At 40.1% G+C, this 20,597-nt stretch overlaps 1 protein-coding gene across 5 annotated transcripts; it reads left to right on the forward strand.

The window, feature by feature from the left end:
* Positions 1 to 868: 868 nt before the first annotated feature.
* Positions 869 to 20,561, forward strand: chfr (checkpoint with forkhead and ring finger domains, E3 ubiquitin protein ligase). Of its 5 annotated transcripts, none has more exons than XM_040028524.1 (18): positions 869 to 944; positions 5,604 to 5,747; positions 6,485 to 6,584; positions 8,462 to 8,571; positions 8,672 to 8,731; positions 9,152 to 9,340; positions 12,898 to 12,981; positions 13,129 to 13,276; positions 14,021 to 14,175; positions 14,354 to 14,516; positions 14,649 to 14,851; positions 15,139 to 15,255; positions 15,572 to 15,655; positions 16,275 to 16,345; positions 16,508 to 16,595; positions 16,681 to 16,788; positions 16,920 to 16,992; positions 17,820 to 20,561. In XM_040028524.1, exons 2-18 carry the CDS (start codon positions 5,645 to 5,647, stop codon positions 17,860 to 17,862), a joined length of 1,899 nt encoding a protein of 632 aa, XP_039884458.1. In that variant the 5' UTR covers positions 869 to 944; positions 5,604 to 5,644; the 3' UTR covers positions 17,863 to 20,561. The 5 variants fall into 5 exon arrangements, with proteins under 5 accessions (XP_039884458.1, XP_039884456.1, XP_039884459.1 ...); XM_040028522.1 differs by lacking the exon at positions 869 to 944 and adding an exon at positions 4,574 to 4,746 and having other exon boundaries at positions 5,550 to 5,747; XM_040028525.1 differs by lacking the exon at positions 869 to 944 and adding an exon at positions 4,574 to 4,746 and having other exon boundaries at positions 5,550 to 5,747; positions 9,152 to 9,310.
* The last annotated feature ends 36 nt before the right edge of the window (positions 20,562 to 20,597 follow it).

Below are 20,597 nucleotides of genomic sequence, written 5' to 3' on the forward strand. Positions count from 1 at the left end.
AATGACCTTTAATCTACACACATGCAGGCCATTTGGCATGCGATGACTCAGAGTTGCACAAGCAGCTTTGTGCTATTACATCAAGCACATTTTTCACTGAGATGTTACTAAAATAGACCAAAAACACACAAGTTCAGTCCTTACAGAAATACAGTCACCACATCTTTTTTTAAGCTTATTTAAGAGAGAGAGAGAGAGAGAGAGATGCTGCTATGTGGAAAATAGTTGTTTCGTATTTTTTGGAACAATATGTTACGGCTGATGTTTTATGTGTATTCTTCTTGTTGGGCAATTTAGGATGCAATCACCATCCAGTCAATCTTCATTACATCGGACTCCACTGCTCCACCAAGCACGCAATTGCTTGACATTGATTCTGCAGATTCTTTCAGCCCATGTAATTCCTCACACGGAGCCGTGCAAGTAAAGATCTTTCCACCGGCGTGTCTGTGCAAAGTAAGACGTTAACAAATCACAACCTTAAAAATCTGAATCCCCTCTGACGATAAATGCGCTCATTTCAGCTCCACGCTGAGCATTAAATAGCTGACATTGATCGGGTGCATTTCCCATTCCACAGCGAGGAATATGAAAGCCTCAGTAAGTCCAATCCAACATGGTTGCCTTTGATTTCAGCTCCCACTTTCAGCGCGTCTCTCGGTATTGACTCACAGGAAGAACAAGCACTACCCCTTGTGGCCCAGTTGGCCCAGTGCACTGCGGGTGAATGACACATCCAGCTGCTTCTGGGCCCCTCCTGATAAGTTAACCTTGTGATCACATGCTAATGCCTGATTAATGTTGCAGTAATTAGACACAGCCTTTCACACTTAGTTAAGAGGACATCCTCCAGCAATTAGCCCGAGCCGGAGAGAGATAATTTCAGAGAACACAGCCAAATCACGTTCTTCAGCTCGCCTCCATTCCCACTTGGCAACATTAAGGTTTATTTTCTCATTATTTCATTTAATTACTCGTTTGATGTTTCATGCAGCTGCCACAAGTAATCTTTGATCCAATTAGGAAATGCTGATTGACGTGAGCGTGCGCATGGGATTCAATAAGCTGCCTTCAATTTGATGTTGTGACTATATCAGGGGATCTGTAGAGGTTTCGCGTTCTCCACTGAATGCCATCTAATAGGTTAATAATCTCCCTTAAAAATGTTTCTTAATAGATGGCACACCTTTGTTTGCGCGTGTGTGCACAACACGCGTGTGTTCCAGCACGTGCGCACTGCGCAGTTTCTCTAGCAGATATGGAGCAGCGAGGAATGAATGCGCTGGTGAGGAGAGGGCCCTGCGCTCACCATCCTGCCGCCTGCCCATTAATAATACATTGGCACAGAGTAGATGGAGGTTTGCTGAGATTAGTCCTTCATTAAGGACTCGTTTGCTTTTACAGAGACACCTTGGTCTTTTTAACCAAGAAGAATCAGCCCACTTGTAACGGGACTGGAATCCTATATTATATTATATTAGTCGTTGCAGTGTGAAAAGCGACTAGAAGCACTGTGATTTCCTATCAAGACAAAGTAAATGTACATTTAATAACTGTGCATCTGTAGTTGCATAACTATTTGCTCATCCACTCCACTAACTGGAGTGGATGAGCAACTACTCCTAACTTTTAAATGCATTAATGTAATAGTATTTGCTACATACGAAACACAGAAAACTGGTGCAGGTGAGTCATGTCTTAATATAGGTCACATTACAGTACAGTAAAATTCATTTAGTTCCCAAAACTGTGTGGAAATATATCTGTGCAATTAATTCCCAGCACATCTTTAAGGAACCTTAAGAGTTTTAGGAGCTTGAAATGGAGCCTTGTCGTGTTACCAGGAAAGATGCGCGAAACATTTTTAAATGTTGGGGACTGTTTTTCCTGACTACAAAATGTTGGTCCTGCATGTTACAGGTAACTTAAAGCATTCACAGACTTATTTGATACCACATAAACAGTTATAAGTATACCATAGACATTTTACTTGAGATCCAAGCATTGTATGACACATTTAAGTTGCATTAAAACGGTGCAAAGGCAGAAGAACCTACATTTTTCTTTGCGTTGATTACCCTCTCGAACTCTCAAAGTATGTTGAAGAATAGAAGGAAAAAAAAGTTTTTTACTGTGTTTGAAGAAAGATATGCTTGTTGTAGTGTAGAAGTAGTGTCATCATTAAGTTTGTTCAAACGGTGCTGTGAAAAAGTCTTGAGCCACCTCCAAGTTCTTTATATTTTTTGTATTATTTCTTACTCCACGTTTTTTAAAGATCAAAGGACAATGGCTGCTTTTATGCTCCTTTTCAGTCCAGTCCTTGTTCCTGATCATTGTCGGAGGGGTGTTTTTGTTTATCTAGTTCTTGAACCACTGTTGTGTTTACACATGACAGACAACCAGTTCTTTTCTGTCTTTAGACACTTTGCTACCAGGATGCTGCAAACATATTTGTCCCCATTTCTTTAGTTGGATCTATGAAAAATAAAAACACAAAATTCTGTTTTTGCCTTGTTCACCAACAAGGTGATTTCCAAAGAGATGTTAGCCATAGTGTGTCCTTACTAAATTTAGGACTAGACTGGACAAGTGGAGGACAAAAAGAACAAGTGGGAGACCTAAAAGAACCTCTTACAGCAGGTGAACAGTATCTGAACCATTTGTTTGAATCTGAGCAGAGCGTAGAGCCCTGTACATTTCAGAGCACTCACATTATCAGTAGACACTAGTGACTTGGTTCCACTTGCAGTCAAACATGCCCATGTTATAACACTGACTCCACCATGCCTGACAGCTGTGCAGCCTATTTCAGATGTTTGTTTTTTCAGTGGAACCAGGTATTTGCATCTCATAGTAAACTCTCTGTATTCAAATTCGTAAAGCCACTTTCTGGATTGTAGACTTTGACAGTGCTGCACCTGCCTTCTTCAGAGAGTTCCTCATTTGGCTAAATATCATGAAGGAGTTTCATCCATTACATTTCTTTGCAGTCTTTCAGCCCTTTCAGTGTTGCTGAGCTGGCCAATGCATTTCTGCTTTCTATAGTATTTTGTATATTTAGCCACTGCTAAAGGTTTTATCATCTCTCTGATAGGATCATTTGTCTCACTTGCATCCAGATCTGTTTGGATATCAGAGTTCACTGGAAATTTCCTGTGAGATTTCCAGATAATTTTGAGCCTCTGAAAATTAGAGACTATATATAAATGGTCTCTAATGCAAACCTTTCTTAAAGGCTTGAATTAAAGCTAAAAGGATGTTGAGTGCTTGATTTAAAATCCACTGTGGTGTGCACAGAGGTCAAATTTAGCAGGAAAAATGTGTCAGTGTGCAAAAACATATCTAAATCTATTTAGTGAGTGACATAAAGAATTGGCTGAGGTTTTGCTGATTCTGGGATGTTTACAAGCTGGTGATGCAGCAAAATATGACAGCTCCATAAGGCAAAACACAAAGGCATGCAAAAAAATACTTCATGTGGGGACTCAGGAAATTTAACAGCCTTTTAATTTTAATGGGGAAAATATTTTTGTCTGTCATGCTGTCTTGTTTATAATAGCTTGAGGGATAGGTTTTGCATATTCATGCAGAGACTGTTCCTGTGTTGTTAACAACAAAATAACCTCGCTACAAAGTCCGCTGTGAAGCTGTTTTGGAGCTTATCACCAGCCCCTCTTCAAATCCCAGTTATTGTTTTGAAAACTTTAAGGACTGAATGGAATAAACAGATTTACTTACTGGAAATATCTGCTGGAACTAAGTGAAACACAAAGGCCCACAAATCCATATTGATTCATGTATTTCTGACAGTCCAGTATTTGAGCATGTACAGGTGCGGCGGTACGAAGCCAAGACATTTGGTTTGCAAAAATTAAATTTAGAGTCGAGCTGGAACATTTTCATTACTCAAGCCTGCAGCATTCAACTTTGGAAGACCAGAAATGTCTGGAGTACTTTATCTACCTCCTCATCGTTACCTGTCAGCAGTGGAGGACAGCCAGGTGCTTCAGCTCTAAGTGTGCGTATAAGGGGGGGGGAGTATCTCATCTAGAACCCAGAGGTGGGCAGATGAATCCAAATATCGATTCTATAGATACCACCGCTGGTATTGGTATCAGATCAATACTAGGATCAATACTTTTCATCAAAACAGCCTTCTGGTTTTTTTTATTTTTTATTTTTTGGAAAGGAAAAATAAGCCTCAAATTTGCCTTTTTGTGTTGATTGTTACATCTGTTTTATTTATAGCCTACAGTAACTTAAACAATCAAAATATTTACATTACCATTTGTATTCCAGCTCTCTAAAAAATCTCGGTTTCAAACCCATGAAAAGCTGAAAGATGTGTTTTGTTGTGTTAACCAAGAATTGTGGGAAAGAAAAAATCGCAGGGACTTGGTGGTCATTAAAATGTGTTCAGAATTTGCAAATTGATGATAATTCGCCTCCTAAATCGTGACACGCTGCTCTCACCTACATAAGCTGCCTTTATATAATAAAAGTAAAGTATCTGTATTGGAAATACTGGCCCTGTTTTTACTTGGTGTGGTATTGATACCAGAGGAGACGCGCAGTCTGTGGGAAGTTGAACCCAGTGAATCCACGACGTGCCCCTCCTCCATCAGCTGATGACGGTCAACCCAAAGCTGGGCAGGAAGTGCATCTTGTGCCTGAAGCTAGTTGGAACATGAACGGGAGAAGCTCGTTTTCACGCAGTTTCTGGGATAACAAACTAAGCTTTTGACGGTAGGGAAACCGTTTCCGACACGACATATAAACGACATTACAGACATCGCTAGTACTCGCACCGAAGTACTCCCGTTTTTGTCTTGGTCGCAAAATATGAACGGCTGCTAATGTTAGCAGTCGCGTTAGCTTATTATTGAAGTTGTGTGTGTATACGTGTGTGTTGGTAACTCGCCGCACCTCGTATTTAAGAAGTTGTCACCCTGATAGCTGACAGTTGAAATAACCTTTCCCCCCCTAACATGTAGCAGAGCATAGTCAGCTAGTAGTTTAGCTATGTAGCAGGCAAACTCACGTATGTCAAGCTAAGCCAAGTGTCGTTAGGGGGGTCTTCCCCCCCCCCCATCATTTCGTACCAAACTTCATGAGAGATTCGTTCAGTTTAATGTAGCTTCGCTGATGTAATAATGTGCGTTTCTGCACTAACGTGTTTAGTCTGTTTGTAAACTCACCCTACAAGTAAACATGATGTTTAAAACTAGATATGTTTAACAGGACTTCATAAACACAGTTCGAAGAATTATTCGGCTTAAAAAGTAATGATAAAAATATTTAAAAAACAAAAAAATACAAGCTTAGTAAAATAAATGCTGGGTTGACGTATGGCTCTTGTGTGTTAATCTGAAAAAATTAATTTCTAATTATTATTAGTGTCTATAAGAACACCAGTGTTTTTAAATGTGAGCATTTGCTTCTTGTTAACTGTTAATAGTTGGTGTGAGAGACGAAGAAATTAAAGAGCTTTGTAATTTTATCATAGGCAGAAATTTAATTTCACTTTCTCTCTGCTACCATGTTTCTAGGAAATCCCCTGAAAAAACGCCAAAGTGAAACTTGTTTTCTCTTAACTTCTGTAGAAAAAGGGGGGGGGAAGAAACACAACAACGCATCCTGGGACATGGACAGTAGGAGAGGACGAGCGTGGGGGAAGCTTGTCAAAGTGGACTCCAGTGAAACTGTGATGCTGTTCAACAGTGAATGCACGGTTGGCAGAAAAAAAGGTGGTTAAGTTTGACTGTGTTTGGGAACGAGAAACGATTGGCATTAAATTCAATGCATTTTTTTTTTGTTTGTTTTGCTTTGTTTTTATCTCCTTTTGTTTTGAAACGCTTAATTTTCTGATGCCTATTAACAAATGACAGTCCTGTCAGGAGCGCAGACGTTGCTGTCAGTGTCTGGAGCTTTTGAAACCTCCCCCTTGAAAACACAAAGCTTTCTTTTAGTGAACCAAACTTAGACAGGCCCTTGTGATGAGAACAAAAGACATCCATCGAGAACATGCGTGCAGAATATTAAGTAGATTTTTTTTTTTGTTTGGGTTTTTACTAAAGAAAAGGTTAGGTCTATAATTCTCCCTGTGTCTGCTTTTGTTGTCGAGAGCTTTTTGGGGGTCTGCCTTTTTGCAATGCAAAACTGCTAGGTTTAATTAGTTTGCTTATGTCTGGGCAGCGAATGATTTAAAAATGTCACAGCAGCACAATTTCAGGTATAACATGCGATGTTTTTAAAGGCTTAAATTAGGCTAGAGATTAAAAACTCAATATAGACAGTATTGGATTAATGAAACATTGTTATAGAATGTTTGGTGGAGGGGGATTTAAAAATATGTTTGTGCTGTAATGGTTTACAGGTGCCTTTTATAACCTATAATGTTCTCTCGAGATGGGCTTTTAAAAGCAGAAAAACTAGGAATTTCTATATTTTCATGATAGCACTTTTCATTTTTTTTTGTTTCCAGGATGTTATCTTTCCTTTCCAGCGAATAAACTTGTCTCAGGGGAGCACTGCAAGATTGTGAAAGATGAAAGCTCAGGGCTGGTGTGGCTTGAAGACATGAGGTACTCCAGGCTGAACTTTTGTACCACTCATATCATTTGCCTGTTTTCCCAGTGGGCCAAACTGAATATCATTATAAAAAATAATAAGCTCTCTGCTGCACCGTTGAGTAGAAATAAAACTCTTAGAAGAAGTTGGTTGAAAAGACACTGGGAGTTATCAGAAACGTGTACCACCAGGTTGAGAATGTCCTACTGAGATAGAGGGAAAAGAAAAAGGAGACGCATACACTTTAAAGCTCCTTTTTAGTCATTCACTTTTTTCCATTAATCTGAGAGCATCGTAACTTGCTAGCCTATTATGGATTTTGCGATTTTAAACAATATATTAAGCCACCTTCCTGTTTTATAGCAATACAAGCAGCTGGCAGCCAGCTGAATCGAGTCCCCTCGAGATGTGCTCATTAACAAAGACTCATTCAGACTGATGGCAACATGTAGGCATTTATAAATTAGACCGCAGTTGTTTGCAAACTTTTGACAGTCTGTCTGAGAGTGACTGCAGTAAGTACAAGTCAGATTGTGACTGTTTGCAGAAAGGTTGCCTTTTATCAGGTGACCTGTGTAATCGCCTTGGAATCAAAAACTGTTGTTTATTAGGAGGCAGTTTTGTCAAGATAAGTGTGTTGGTTTTTCAGTTGAGCTGATTTAATGTAAGTTTGTTTGGATGGTGGCACATGAGATGGCTGCTTGTTCTATTCCCAGAGATTTTTCAATTCATTTAATAAAGTGTTGATATACGGAGGCCTGTATTGATACAATATGACCACAATATCACTCTGCTGGATCAGTGTTTTTTCCCCCGCTGCAAAAAAATGCACATCTTCACTACCTAGTACAAAAATGGGCAGTTCACACACAAGTGGGACATGGTGAGCATTAGTTCATATTTGTTCATAATGCCCCTTTGTAAAGCAGACGTATAAGCTAGGGCTGCTCGATTATGGCAAAAATGATAATCACGATTATTTTCACTGAAATTGAGATCTCGATTATTTGACGATATTTATTTAACAATAACAATGTGTTGAATAATGACTTTAAAGATTGTCAAAAAATAATAGTGTGCAAATACTGATAACAGTGCAAATGTTTGCAATATAAGAAATAAATGAAAAATGTAAACATCTGTGTTTAGTGAACTTTGCAGTGTTGCTCTGTGGTGCAGCTACGACACCGTAGCAAAGTTTACACACTGTGTCTACTTGATCCACGTCTGACTCCATGAACCCATAATGTTTCCACACCACTGAAGTTTTTTTTTAACCTCTTTTCAACCAACAGCAGTCACTCTCCTCTCCAAATAACTTCTGCTTAGCTTTCCGAGCTTCCCTCGGGTCCTCTTAATCAGCGGTCCCCAACCCCCGGGCCTCGGACCGGTACCGGTCCGTGAGTCGTTTGGTACCGGGCCGCGAGAGTTGAGGCTCAGGTGTGAAATGTATAGTTTTCAGGGTTTTTATCGGTTGTCAGCGTTATTTTGTTTTTATCGTTTACTCGGTTTTCCTGGGTCTTTTCACGTGTGTTATGAATAAATCTTCTTTTTTTCGGTACCGGTACTAGTTTTATTTTGTTGTATTTATCCGCGACACCTTAAAGGCCGGTCCGTGAAAATATTGTCGGGCATAAACCGGTCCGTGGCGCAAAAAAGGTTGGGGACCGCTGCTCTTAATTGTTGTGACACGTGTTCGAAATGCAGAGAGGTGCGCTCGATTTGCCACACGGAGCAGCACGAGAGGAAAGCACGAGGGAGGGGCTAATAATCGGCTCAGTCATTTTTAATGATCGTTGAAAGCCCAGATCGTAATCGAGATTAAAATTCGATTAATTGAGCAGCCCTAGTATAAGCAGTATAGTTAAATATCATGTCTGTGTGTCCGTAGCACTAATGGCACAGTGATCAACATGTCCAAACTGGTCAAGAAACAAAGTCACATGCTGCAGAATGGCGATGTCATCTACTTTGTGTACAGGAAAAGTGAACCTGAACAAAGTGAGTTTTGAATTTGTGAACTATAACAACGATATATTATTTTGTATGTGTGTATATGAAGACAAAAACGCGTACGCTGTGTGCTCTTGCCACCCTGTAGACATCGCCTATGTTTACCACTCCATCAAAATGGATCAAACAGCTTCACAACACAATTATGGTGAGTACCTGAGTAGTTCCCCACAATTAATTTGTCAAAAGGAGCTAATTACACAAACCAGCCACAACACACAACATTAAAACCACCTGGCTAATGTTGTGAAGGTACCCCTTTGTGCTACCAAAACTCACTCAGTTTCTGGGAGCCCTGCCTGTCCTTAAAGTGTCCTGTGGTGTCCAGAGCTGGTCGGTATCAGTGCTTGGTGGGTGGTACATGCCACTTAGTTACATGAATGCAATGGGCTACTGTTCACCAGCAGCATATTACACAAAAGCAACACGATCAAAACGAGTCCCTTCATCTGTCTGTGATTTTAATGTTGTGGCTGAACTCTGTAGATCTTTACTTCTGTTTGTTTTGTTAGTCATCTCCCACTCTGTACTCAGACTTCAGCCCACAGCCGTCCTCCTCCTCTTCCAGGTTCAGAGATGGCCCTCTCTGTAGAGCCTGTAATGCTCTCAAAGGCTCCTCGGGATGCAACTCAGGAGGAGCCTCAACCCTCTACCTCTGCTTCACACTTCTGTATTGAGACTGCTTACTCTTCTGGTGCCATGGCAACCACAGGCTCTCCTGTGACTGGTGGGTTCTCTACTCACGCACTTTTAAAAGGTTGGTGTGCAAAAGGACAGCGGGGATTATTCATAAGATTAAAAATCACTCTTTAAAGTCTTACATTATGTACATTTACCGTTTGGAGCTTCTCTAAATTACTTTGCGTCTTCAAATAGAAAAAAGAGTAGTTAACAGCCACGTCTTTTGAATGAAATGATAAATGGACGGCTTCTTATATAGCATGTTTCTACTCTACTTGAACACTTGAGCTCTTTATACAACATGCCTCATTCACCCATTCACACAAGCACTCCTTTGTATGTCCAAGTGCTTTCTAGCTAACATTGTGATGATCCAGGAGCAGCCTTCCCAAGGATATGCTCTGGCATGCAGACTTTAGCAGCGAGCGGTCGAACCACCAGCCTTCCGATTAATAGATGACCTGCTCCAGGGCCAAACACAAAAAGCAGTTTTTTCTGAAATATTACAATACCGAAATACAGATTTTACACAGCACTGAACACTGATAGCACCTGCGCTTTCTCGCCCACTCTTCTGTCAGACAGCAAGCTGACACACTCACTGCAGTGGGACACGTTGCCTCGCCTACTCATTCACTCACTGCGCTGTCTTCTTATTTTAATTTTCTCATTTGCTCCGGTTACTTGTTTGGATTTGGTGTTAAAAACAAGTGCAGAGTCTCTCTGACCTGTTTTGGTGCATAAAGAAACCGATGAACGCTGTTTCAAAATATTTCAGCTTTAAGTCAAAGAACATTAAGAGGAGAAACTCAAGTGTTGCAACTTCTGACAAAACAAAAAGCACCACATTCACATGTTTGTAGTTATCTTTTAATAAATAATAACCCCCCATGACCTCAGAAATGGTTTATCAGTGATATATAAGTGTTGAAGTTGAAATTCTATTCTTTTTGCTTTGTATTTACTCCAAGTGAGATCAGTAAAGCTGGAGGACAGTCTTTGTGTTGGTGTTTCAGGAAATGTATCTAATTGATCTCACAGGATGGGTCATCAATTACAACATTTCTACACTGTAAAATATTAAAAAGGCTAATGTGAGGAATTTAGAATAAGACATCAGGCTGTTTACACATGACCAGTTAATTAGAAATTATAAGTGCACTTTATAAATTCCCCTAAACTGCAGTAAGTTACGAGATTTTCTCTCACTCAAACAGCTACAGAGAAAGCTTCTGCTACTGGAAGGAGGGATAAATAATTAAATGGAGATGAGCTGCTATACCTGCCTGACTCTGATATAATTTACCTTACCAACCAAACACAGGTGCAACAGATTCATAAAAAAACGACAAATGCCATGTTCTCACATCATTTTCTAATATGTTTATAACCTCAGCCTTGTTCTTCTTTCCACTTGTCACAGTTTTCTACTTCTGATTTTTTTCATACTGAAGGCTCATACTGGTTTGTGGCTTTGAGCTGGAGATATTTTTACCTTTAGCCACTTTATCCTTGTTAGCGTGTTTTTAAATTTCCATGTTAATGAGGGAAGGTGATTTCAGCGTCTGATCAGGTTTGCTGTTAAGAATATTTTCATGCTTTACCAAACTTCATGTTTTCAGTCACGTTGAAGAGCTTCCATGCTAGCTACATGTTAGCTTGTGGCTGCTGTGAGTGTGTGTTGAGCATCTGATATATGGGAGGGTGACCAGCCGGTTGGTCTGACTCAGAACACTGAAAATTGGTCAATCGGTGCATCTCTATTAGGAAAAATGGCAGCGTTTAATAAAAGTGTGTTTCAGATAAATCCCCGGTACATCCTGCATTTGAGGTATACAAAGCCCCTTGTGCCTGCTGCATGGACTAACTACAGGATCTTTAGATTGCTTTGGTGGTATATTAATATAGTCCCTGTGTAGTTTGTTTTAGCTGTCTAAAGTCTGGTTGGTTGTTATTGCTTTAAAAAATTATAATATTGCAGGTGTTTAGTAAAATATAGTTGTAGAAATGAATATTGAGAATAATAATAATGTAATTGTTCTGACATAAATTGGTACCACCAGCTCATGTGTTTTGACAGTGTGACGGATGATTAACTGCTGTAGAGGAGCAGACAGAGTGAGCTGTGAGGACTCTGTGCTGCTTTTCCTTTTCTTTATGAAACTCTGATTACAGTTAGTGAGGGAAGAAGATGATTTACAGCTGATCAATACTGAACTTTACGCTAATTCAGCTTTATTGTTTGGCACGTGTCCAGCTGGTCATTATTGATTATATCTGGCCCAGTGTTTAACTGCCATTTCTGTCTGCTTTCATCTGCTTTGTGTACTGATTTGTTTCTCAATCTTGAAATCTTAGGTTCAGAGTACTCTGCTGGTACGGTGCCATTTTCTTTACAGTCACTCTCTGCAGTAAATAAACAAAGATGATTATGGTAAAAGAAGCTATCCTCAGCAGAGTTATGATACATGGTCAATAGAAGTCATTTCATCCATGTTTTGCCAGAACACAAAAGGCCAATGAGAATAATACCATGAACCAATCACGTGGCTGGAATAGTTGGTCATATCAGGTTAGGCTAACAGATCAGCTCCATGGAAACACTTGTGTTACCTGCATACATCTTGTACACCCTCAGCTGTTTAACACCTGCTCATTATTCGGGGCACACAACCATGTTAGCTGGTCACAGATTACCAAGTGACACTGTCTGCTCAATAGAACCTCACTATATGACTTTATTTTATTTTTTTAATTCAAACTAAGTAAATGTTCCTTATCTTACACCAGCTTAGACAGCTGGGCTGCTGGTACCTTGTGTTCACACTCAAAATAACTTACCTGATTTAAAATGAATAAACGTGATTTTAAAAAGAGAACAGTCTGAAAGTTTCACAAAAAGCCAGGTTGGTATCATTTGTTTCCAACAGGTTTGTAAGTAAGTGCTGTTTATTTTTTCAGCATGACACGTTTGTTGTAGGTTAGAGCGCTTGGAGTTGATAAGTGTCTTAACATAGAGCTGCAGTGCCGACCAGCGTGTCTGAAGTTTGATGGGATTAAAGACTCTTACAAACACATAAAAAAGTCGCGCTCACCACCACTAAATGCACTTAACTGCAAATGTGATCTCGGCAACATTACAGAACAATGCTTACGTCAAAAATAAATGGATTTAGAAAACTGGACACTTGTGTCATACTTTGCTACTACATCAGGTTTCTGGTCAAGTAGCACAGCTGATCCATATACGAGCCTCACTGGCCACCTCGTTTATATAATACGGCTCCTGTGTTTTTCAGAATTTGTATTTGTTTGTTTATGTATTATTTATTTGCTTGAACCACAGTTGACTGAATGTCTGGTAGTTTGCTTTTGTTTATCCTTGAAAGTTTGTGGGATTATTTAAAATACAGCTGTAAAATGTTCTACAGTATAATTTTCATGTTCCACTTGCACTAAAAAAATAAAGAGAGAGAGAGATGGATGGATAGTCATGTATTGGTTGATCCAATAAATTTAGACCAGACTAAACTTAATTGGAAAATGTTGTAATCTGTGATCTATTAAAAACAAGTAGTTTAGAGCATTGAAGTCATTATTTGACCCACAACTGTTGTTCTTTTGTCTCATTAGGCCAAGCTAACGATCCAACCACTACACAGGAGGAAGAAACAGAAAACCTGGAGCCAACAAGCAAGAGGAGGAAAACCGATGATGGTTAATGAATATGTTACTTTGAGATTAAACTAGATTCCCTTAACTTCTCTGATTTTGTCAGAGCCATCATGTTCCAAGCCACATTTCATTTTAATCTCACGCTTTGTGTGTGTTCTGATTTATAATGTGCACCTACTGTGTTTACAGATAAATCTTATGAATTAGGTGTGCCATGCAGCTCAAGGCCAGAAGTGGTTAGTTCCTCAAAACCACCAGTAGAAGGGACTAAGACGGATAAGATGGAGGAAAGCTTGACATGTGTTATCTGCCAGGACCTGCTACATGACTGTGTCAGGTGAGCTGATTTATTTCTTTTTCCTTTCATGTTTAAGTTACAATAAAAAAAAAAAAAAGGTGTCTGCTTCTGCCCAACAGTATATGTGGCAAAAACAGTGTTTGTGCAATTCTAACAAGCTTGAAACAAAGCACATAGAGGCCGGGGTGTTGACCTGTTGCTCGCTTTAGCCTCTTTTCTACTGGTACTTAACTAGACTACTCAATTTCAGTCGCTTTCCATTACAATTGAACACTATCTCAGTGTGCGTGAGATCTCTATAATTTCTGCCTTTAGGTAGAAACCAAGAACAATAACAGGTGGTCACATTTCCCTAAATGAAGCCATTGGATGGAGCTGTAAAACCCGCACGGTGCATATTACCCTGTCCAGGTGTAGTGCAGCTATGGTAGTCGTTTGCAGCGATATGAAAGTGGTTGCATGTAGATAGCAGGTAGCTATACTTACGGGGATTTCTATTGGCGGTAGAACAAACAATAGTCCTTTATGTGCCTGGTCCAAGGTGTTTAGAGTGATGTGAGTGAGCAGTATGGTGGGAACCAAGTAGAAAGTCTCACCAGGGTGCTTCCTCATTTACCTCACCTCCAGCAATGCTCATGGAGCAATGACTAGGATCATTATTAAATGGTAGAACCTGGTTAATCTCTTTGCAGCTTCCAGCTGTTTAGCAGCTTCCAGCTGTTGGGAATGTCTGATCCTATGCCAATAAAGGTGTGGGTTTGGTTTTTTCTTTTTTTTCTGTAGTTTGCAGCCTTGCATGCATGTCTTCTGTGCTGCCTGCTATTCCGGCTGGATGGAACGCTCTTCCCTTTGCCCCACCTGCCGCTGCCCTGTGGAGAGGATTCATAAAAACCACATTCTCAACAACCTGGTAGAGGCCTACCTCATCCAGCATCCAGGTGTGCACAGTGGACCCCTTTTTTTTTTTAAGTCTTATTTTGCTCTTTGCCCTCAGCCACTGTAAACCTGCACAGATTTTTGTCTTTTTTGTGTACCATTGATGAAACACGAGAGATCGGCGCACTTAACTTTACTTGATTTCCTTAATGAGCTCATTCTAAACAAACTGTCCCACAGAAAAGTGTCGCAGCGAGGACGACCTGAAAAGCATGGACAGCCGTAACAAGATAACTCAGGACATGTTGCAGCCAAAAGTTGAGCGCTCTTTCTCTGATGAAGAGGGCAGTTCAGATTACCTCTTTGAGCTCTCTGATAATGACAGTGACTCCTCAGATATCAGGTAATAAATCAGTAATAAACCTGACATGTAGTTTTGTTTCTTCTGTTGTTTCAAATCATATTTTTCTGTAAAATCATTTTAGATAGGTGTTGTAGCGAACAAAATCTTATTGTGATGGCTCCTTGTCTCCAGTCAGCCTCTGGTGATGTGCAGACAGTGTCCTGGCTACAGGAGTGATGTGAACCAGCTCCTCTTTGCTTCGAGCTCAAGCTACTGGTTCCCCGGTCTGCCAAGTCTACAGCCTATGCCTCCACCTCCCAACCCAGTTAGCGAGGAGGCGGCTGCAAAGGCCTCAGCAGAGATGCCCTCAACATCCTCGGATAATAATGATGAGTGTAAGTTAGAGGAAAAATCAAAGATTTTAGGAAATGTAATAAAATAACTGCTATTGCTCAGCTATAGATGCCGTCGTGTCACCACTGTGCCTGTTTTTCTGTAAATGGTGGCATAAATAGGCGTCTTTGTGGTTGGCACTCTAACACCAAACGCGTTAAACAAGAATGATTGTGTGGTCAGACAGTGCACGTTAAAGCCCACTTTAGCACAACAGCAACATTTCTCCTGATTTGCTAACACATCTTTGCATCTTGGCTCTTGTCCAACACTTCTTTCCTGCCTGCAGCTCCTCAGGAGTACCGCTGCCCCCCTCAGGGCTGCCATCTCATATGCACCTGCTGCCTCCAGCCAATGCCAGACAGGCGGGCCGAGCTCGGCAACCAGCAGGTTATTGCTCAACAATGTGAGTGGCATCAACACCTGTTAGTCCGTCTGCTGAAATGTAACGTCTGCGTTGACTGAATATGATTGACTACAATTTGACTGTCACTCAGAAATTTGCATGCAACTATAGTGAAATGCAAAGAGATCATGGCAGATAATACAAGACCGTAAGCCGGTGCACAGTGGGCTGTGTAAGGCTGCTCTGTTTATGTAGCCTTGTGGTATGTATTCTATATAGAATCGACTGATGGATAAATTCCAAATTTGTGAGCCATATCATATCTATAAATAGATTTTTTTGCACCTTAGATGGATGATTTGTGGTGTTTTGGCAGGTGTGCTGTGCCAACGACCTTTCTGTCATATGTACTGGGGTTGCCAGAGGATCGGTTGTCAGGGCTGTCTGGCTCGATTCTGTGGTATGTATCTGTTTGAGCGAAATAGCCCCAGGATATCCTGTGTTCACTGTAAACCTTCACCCTTGTGGGATTTGTTTTGGCCTCTAATTGAAAGGACTGAATCCTGAATAGTGCCCAAATCCAATATTTGTATTTTTCTTTTTTCCTATTATATGAACTATGTTTACAAAAATCCTAAACACTAGACGTAGCATTATTTTATGGTGAATACAGTGTATGATCTAACACTCTGAAATGTATTATTATTATTATTATTAGAGGCATTAAACTGGTATGTTTTTCAATAATAAGAGTTCATTAAGTACAGTACTGTAGCAGCTAAACAGTTGAGATAAAGCACTACTCCTAAAGAGCTTTACACAATACTGTAAAAACACAGTATTTGCAGCAGATGAACAGTATCTGAAATTCATTACCTTAAGAAAAACAGCACTCATTCCCATTCAAAGCCTTTTTGTTGTCAACTGTTGTCTTTTTAATACATTTAAGAAACACTCCAAAAACTGTTTGTTTTTTTTACTCTGAAATTTAAATTAAAATTTGAAATGGTCTGAGAACTGTGAATCAGCTAATTCATTAGTGTTATTATTATGTTGACAATTAAAATCCACTTTTTCAGACCTCAACCTGACTGACAAATGCCTGGATGGTGTGCTGAACAACAATAACTACGAATCAGAGGTCCTGCGGGTAAGATGGACTTGTATCCATTGTTTTATGAGTCAGTATTTTCGTTGACCACTTATTTCCAGTGCAATAGTTAATGCAGTGGTGTAAAGCACCAAATAAATGCAGTCATCTTACAACCTGTGACCTGTATGTCAGCATGTACTCTTTCCATCCTTCCACCAGAACTACTTATCCTCCAGGGGGCAGTCTTGGAAAGATCTGCTGAAGGACTCTTTGCAGGGTTTACAGCAAGGAAACTACCTTCTGACAGGTGAGTCCACTGAAAGTGAGTGCTGCACATGCACTATACACAGTGCTGTTTAGAATCAGAGCAATAACACTCAATCTTCTCTCAGATTGTCGTGTCTCTGCAAACGCCATCCTGTGTTTCTGCTGTGGCCTGCGAGCCTTCAAGGAGCTGGCCTACAAATACAGACAGAACATCCCTTCATCTGAATTGCCAGGTCAGAAAATCCTACTAAATAATTTGTGACAAAAGTTCAAGTGCTCCTTTTTTTTTTTTAATTTAAAAATATATATATATATCTAAACCTTTGCTGCACTGTACTAACCTCATTAAATATTCTGTCTTCAGCTACTGTAACGTCTCGTCCAGACTGTTACTGGGGACGTAACTGCCGCACGCAGGTGAAGGCGCATCATGCAGCGTAAGTCAGTGAAACTGAAGTTGCTGACACTATGTAATGTAATGCCATTTAGATTTTTTCTTGCTGTCAGTAGATCTAATTAAAAAAAGCTGCTGACCAGCAAGAAGTGCAAACCCATCATTGTTGTCATCATTATAATGCCAAGGAGCCCAACTGCACACAGCAACCCAAAGCAAATGCACTGTAACACTAATATGTGCCCCGCTTTTCTATTTGATATGATATGCATGCATAATGATAATTGTATATTGGACGTCAAGTGGATAACGTTATGCAAATTGAGTTTGTTTGCTGTTTCAGATCAGCTTCTATGCATTTATACGCTTATTTTGAATAGTTACAGCTTGGTTAGGTACTAATACTCTAATGCCAAGTACTTATTTATTTTAGTAATAAATATATGGAAGCACAATGCATTCACTTGACAAAATAGTGTGTCCCATTTGCCTAAAATAACAAGATAATTATCCCAGAAACTCAGATTAATGACCCCAGCTCTAGTGCAGTTGGAAACGCTGGGAGATGGTGGCATCTTTGAGTGATCCTGATGGTGTTGTTACAAGCTGTCTAGCAGATGTAGCAGTGTTTCTCAATATGGCGTTAAGACGTATAACGGTGCATTACACTCGATTAAAACAGAGCTCCAAGACACCGTGGTGTTTTTCACTCCTCTTGCCACTAGGTGGAGTCCTTGTATAAACTGCCAGATAATTCTTCATGTTTTAAAGATCTGTGCCAGCTTGTTTTAGTTCCTCTCACCTCATTTGACATTTGCCTTTACAAGCAAATCTTACACCACTTTTCCCCCCTCTTTATTTTAATTTCAGGAAATTCAACCACATCTGTGAGCAGACGCGTTTCAAGAGCTGAAGCAGCAGCGTGGCTCGTCTTCCCTCAGCCGTGTCAAATTGACATAACTGAACATCTCGTACATTCGAGGAGGCACAATCACTTTTTGCATCCATTGTTGCTAACCGCCTTATGCAATAATCCCAGTCAGATATTACAATCAAGTCTCTATGTACAGCAGTGGCAAGGGTGTCTCTTCAGTAACACTATGCACATTCATATAGAATTAATTGCAGAGTTCAGAAATGTGTGACGCTGCTTCTCGGAGTGAAGACCTTAATAGATAATTTACACAATGCTGCCATTTAAATTCTCATCTGTTTTTCTTACATTATCTGCCATAAGCGGGTAATCAGCTATTATTTGCCTGAGCAGTTCATTTATTTGTAAGGTGAAGTAATTAGGTTCTCCCTAATAAATCTGTCCTCCAGCATGTGCAACAAAAAAAATAATGCGAATAAGGCAATCTGTATGGATTAGAGCCATACATGCTTACAAGCGCTTTCTATGTACCCCCTTAGCCTGGGTAAGTTGAGGCTTAATAGCCCTTATGTGTATTGATGTTCATTAGCTCTCTTACTCGGTGTAGAATCCAGAGCTTCCTACAACATGATGCTGATGAAAATATGTTGATGTCATTAGGGGGAAACAATGATGAGTAGTGTTAAGTAACAGAAATTGTATCATGTTTATTGGGCCAAGAGAACCAAAACTGCTGAATTTAAACAATATTATTAAATGTAAATGCACAACCTCCAAGGGTCTTTTTCACAAGGGCATTAGTCTGTTCCCAGGCAAAGGTGAAAAGCCATGTATAAGCAGCTTTCACATAATGGTGTAGATTTGTAATCCCATGTGATATGTGTAGGACTTTGTCTGTGGGTAGGGGATCATTGAGTTGTAACACTGCCAGAGGGCCTGGAGGCCTCTGTTGTGTGCTTTTGCTCTGGATAATCATCTCCAAAGTGATTAAAGTATAGTAGGAGGAGCGCCTGGCGAGAGATGCGTGGGAAGGGCTAATCTGTGATGAAATGCACGGTTGCGTAGAACAGAGGGAAAAATAGATTGCACTCCAAGCAGCTAGTAATAGTTAAATCTTTTAGTAGCATGGAGGTTTGATATACTGCTCCTGCAGCATGTAGTTACTGAACAGTTGTGCCAATACAAACACAACAGTGCATTCTGTTGTAAAGTTGTCATTTGCAGTGATTGCAGCTACGTGTTATTAAGGCTTACCTTAGTTGACTTTGTTTTTCTCTGGTTCTTTCCTCAGGTACAGAAAGCTGCTGGTTTTTGTTTCATTTGCAGTATAACCATGTTTGGTGGTTCAAAATTCTGTTAAGTCCTATTGAATCCAGTGACCATTTGTTCATCATCACCCAAGTGTCAGAAACGCATGCAAACATGCACAGAGAACTTTTGATGTCTACTGTAAAGGTTGACAAATCAGCCTCTTATGGCCTTATTTAGTGTGGCCAGATTTAAGCGTGCACACTCATAGGGGCCTTATATTTAAATACAAGGATGAAGGAGTAGTCTGTTAGTTGACTTTTACCTAGAGTCACTGTAGAAAGTGCTGGAGGATGATGTAGAAGCTGTTAAAGCAGGTGTTAGCTGTCATCCAGTACATTTTGTGTGAATTCACTGGTGGTATTGTTTTTCTACATTTATGTAGTATTTTAGTTGACTTGAAGAGAAAACAAAAACGTATCTTAGTGTTTATTTTTTACTGCTAAGAATCTTTGCACATATTGTCGGCTCATTTTTATTTTGCTGGATTATATCGAGCATCATGGGAAAACTGTCTGTATCCAGTGTATGGGATATAAGTAAGGCTCATAAACTCTGAGTAATCATGAAAACTTCCATTCCAGACTGAGATGTGAAGGAGAAATGCAGTAGCCAAGAAAAAAATCTCCTTGATAATTTGAATCAGTTGTTCGTGTGTGGTTTATTAAGATTACCATTTTCTGCGGTTAATGTGGATGAAACGTGTCGTTTGGGAATCATCAGGTTTTCATTAGCGTACTGATAGAAAAATTGAATTGTGAATGGGGCGTTTCCCTGGCCTCTGCCTGAGCTCCTGATTTGAATTTGTTACATTAGTGGTTTAGGTGTTTCTTGACCTTTCTTTTACCCCCTCGGTTATGGTGCGTCTACGTTAGCATTCCTCAGCAGCTCAGGCCCTCAGCACAAGCCCGGTCGATCCCCTGATAGAGTGGCTGAGTTTTAATTATTCCCTACAGGAGATCTGGGGACCCTAAGCCAACAACAGTCCCAAGCCGCTCCAATCAGGAATTAGTATTAGAGGACTTTGGAGAAGTGCTTTGCATTCTCCCTTGAATGGTGTGTGTTTTGGGGGAATGATTGTTATGTTGTATACTAAGGCAAATATTTACTCACTTTGTGTGCAAAAGTCTGGACCAAGCTGCTCAGCAGTATGGAAGAGGCAGGTTTCATTCTACCTCATCACAGCTCCCAGGAAAGTGGGAACAAACAGGCATCTGTCACAGTAACATCAGCTAAGAGCTGCGCATCTGTCGGTGCGAGAGATGAACGAATTTTCAGATGCCTAAAAACTATTTGCAATGCACTATTTGAACAATTAGTCTGGACTATAATCAACTGCTAGTGTGAGCAGCACTTGGCACATGCAGAAAGTGTTTGGTTTTCATTATGAGAAGTCTCTTCACACTATGTTGTATTCTACAATTGTCTTTGAAAAATGCGTATGGATCTGATTTTACTGTTAATCT

Source organism: Simochromis diagramma, unplaced genomic scaffold (assembly GCF_900408965.1).
Source record: "Simochromis diagramma unplaced genomic scaffold, fSimDia1.1 OVJJ01000781.1, whole genome shotgun sequence".
NCBI lineage: Eukaryota > Metazoa > Chordata > Actinopteri > Cichliformes > Cichlidae > Simochromis > Simochromis diagramma.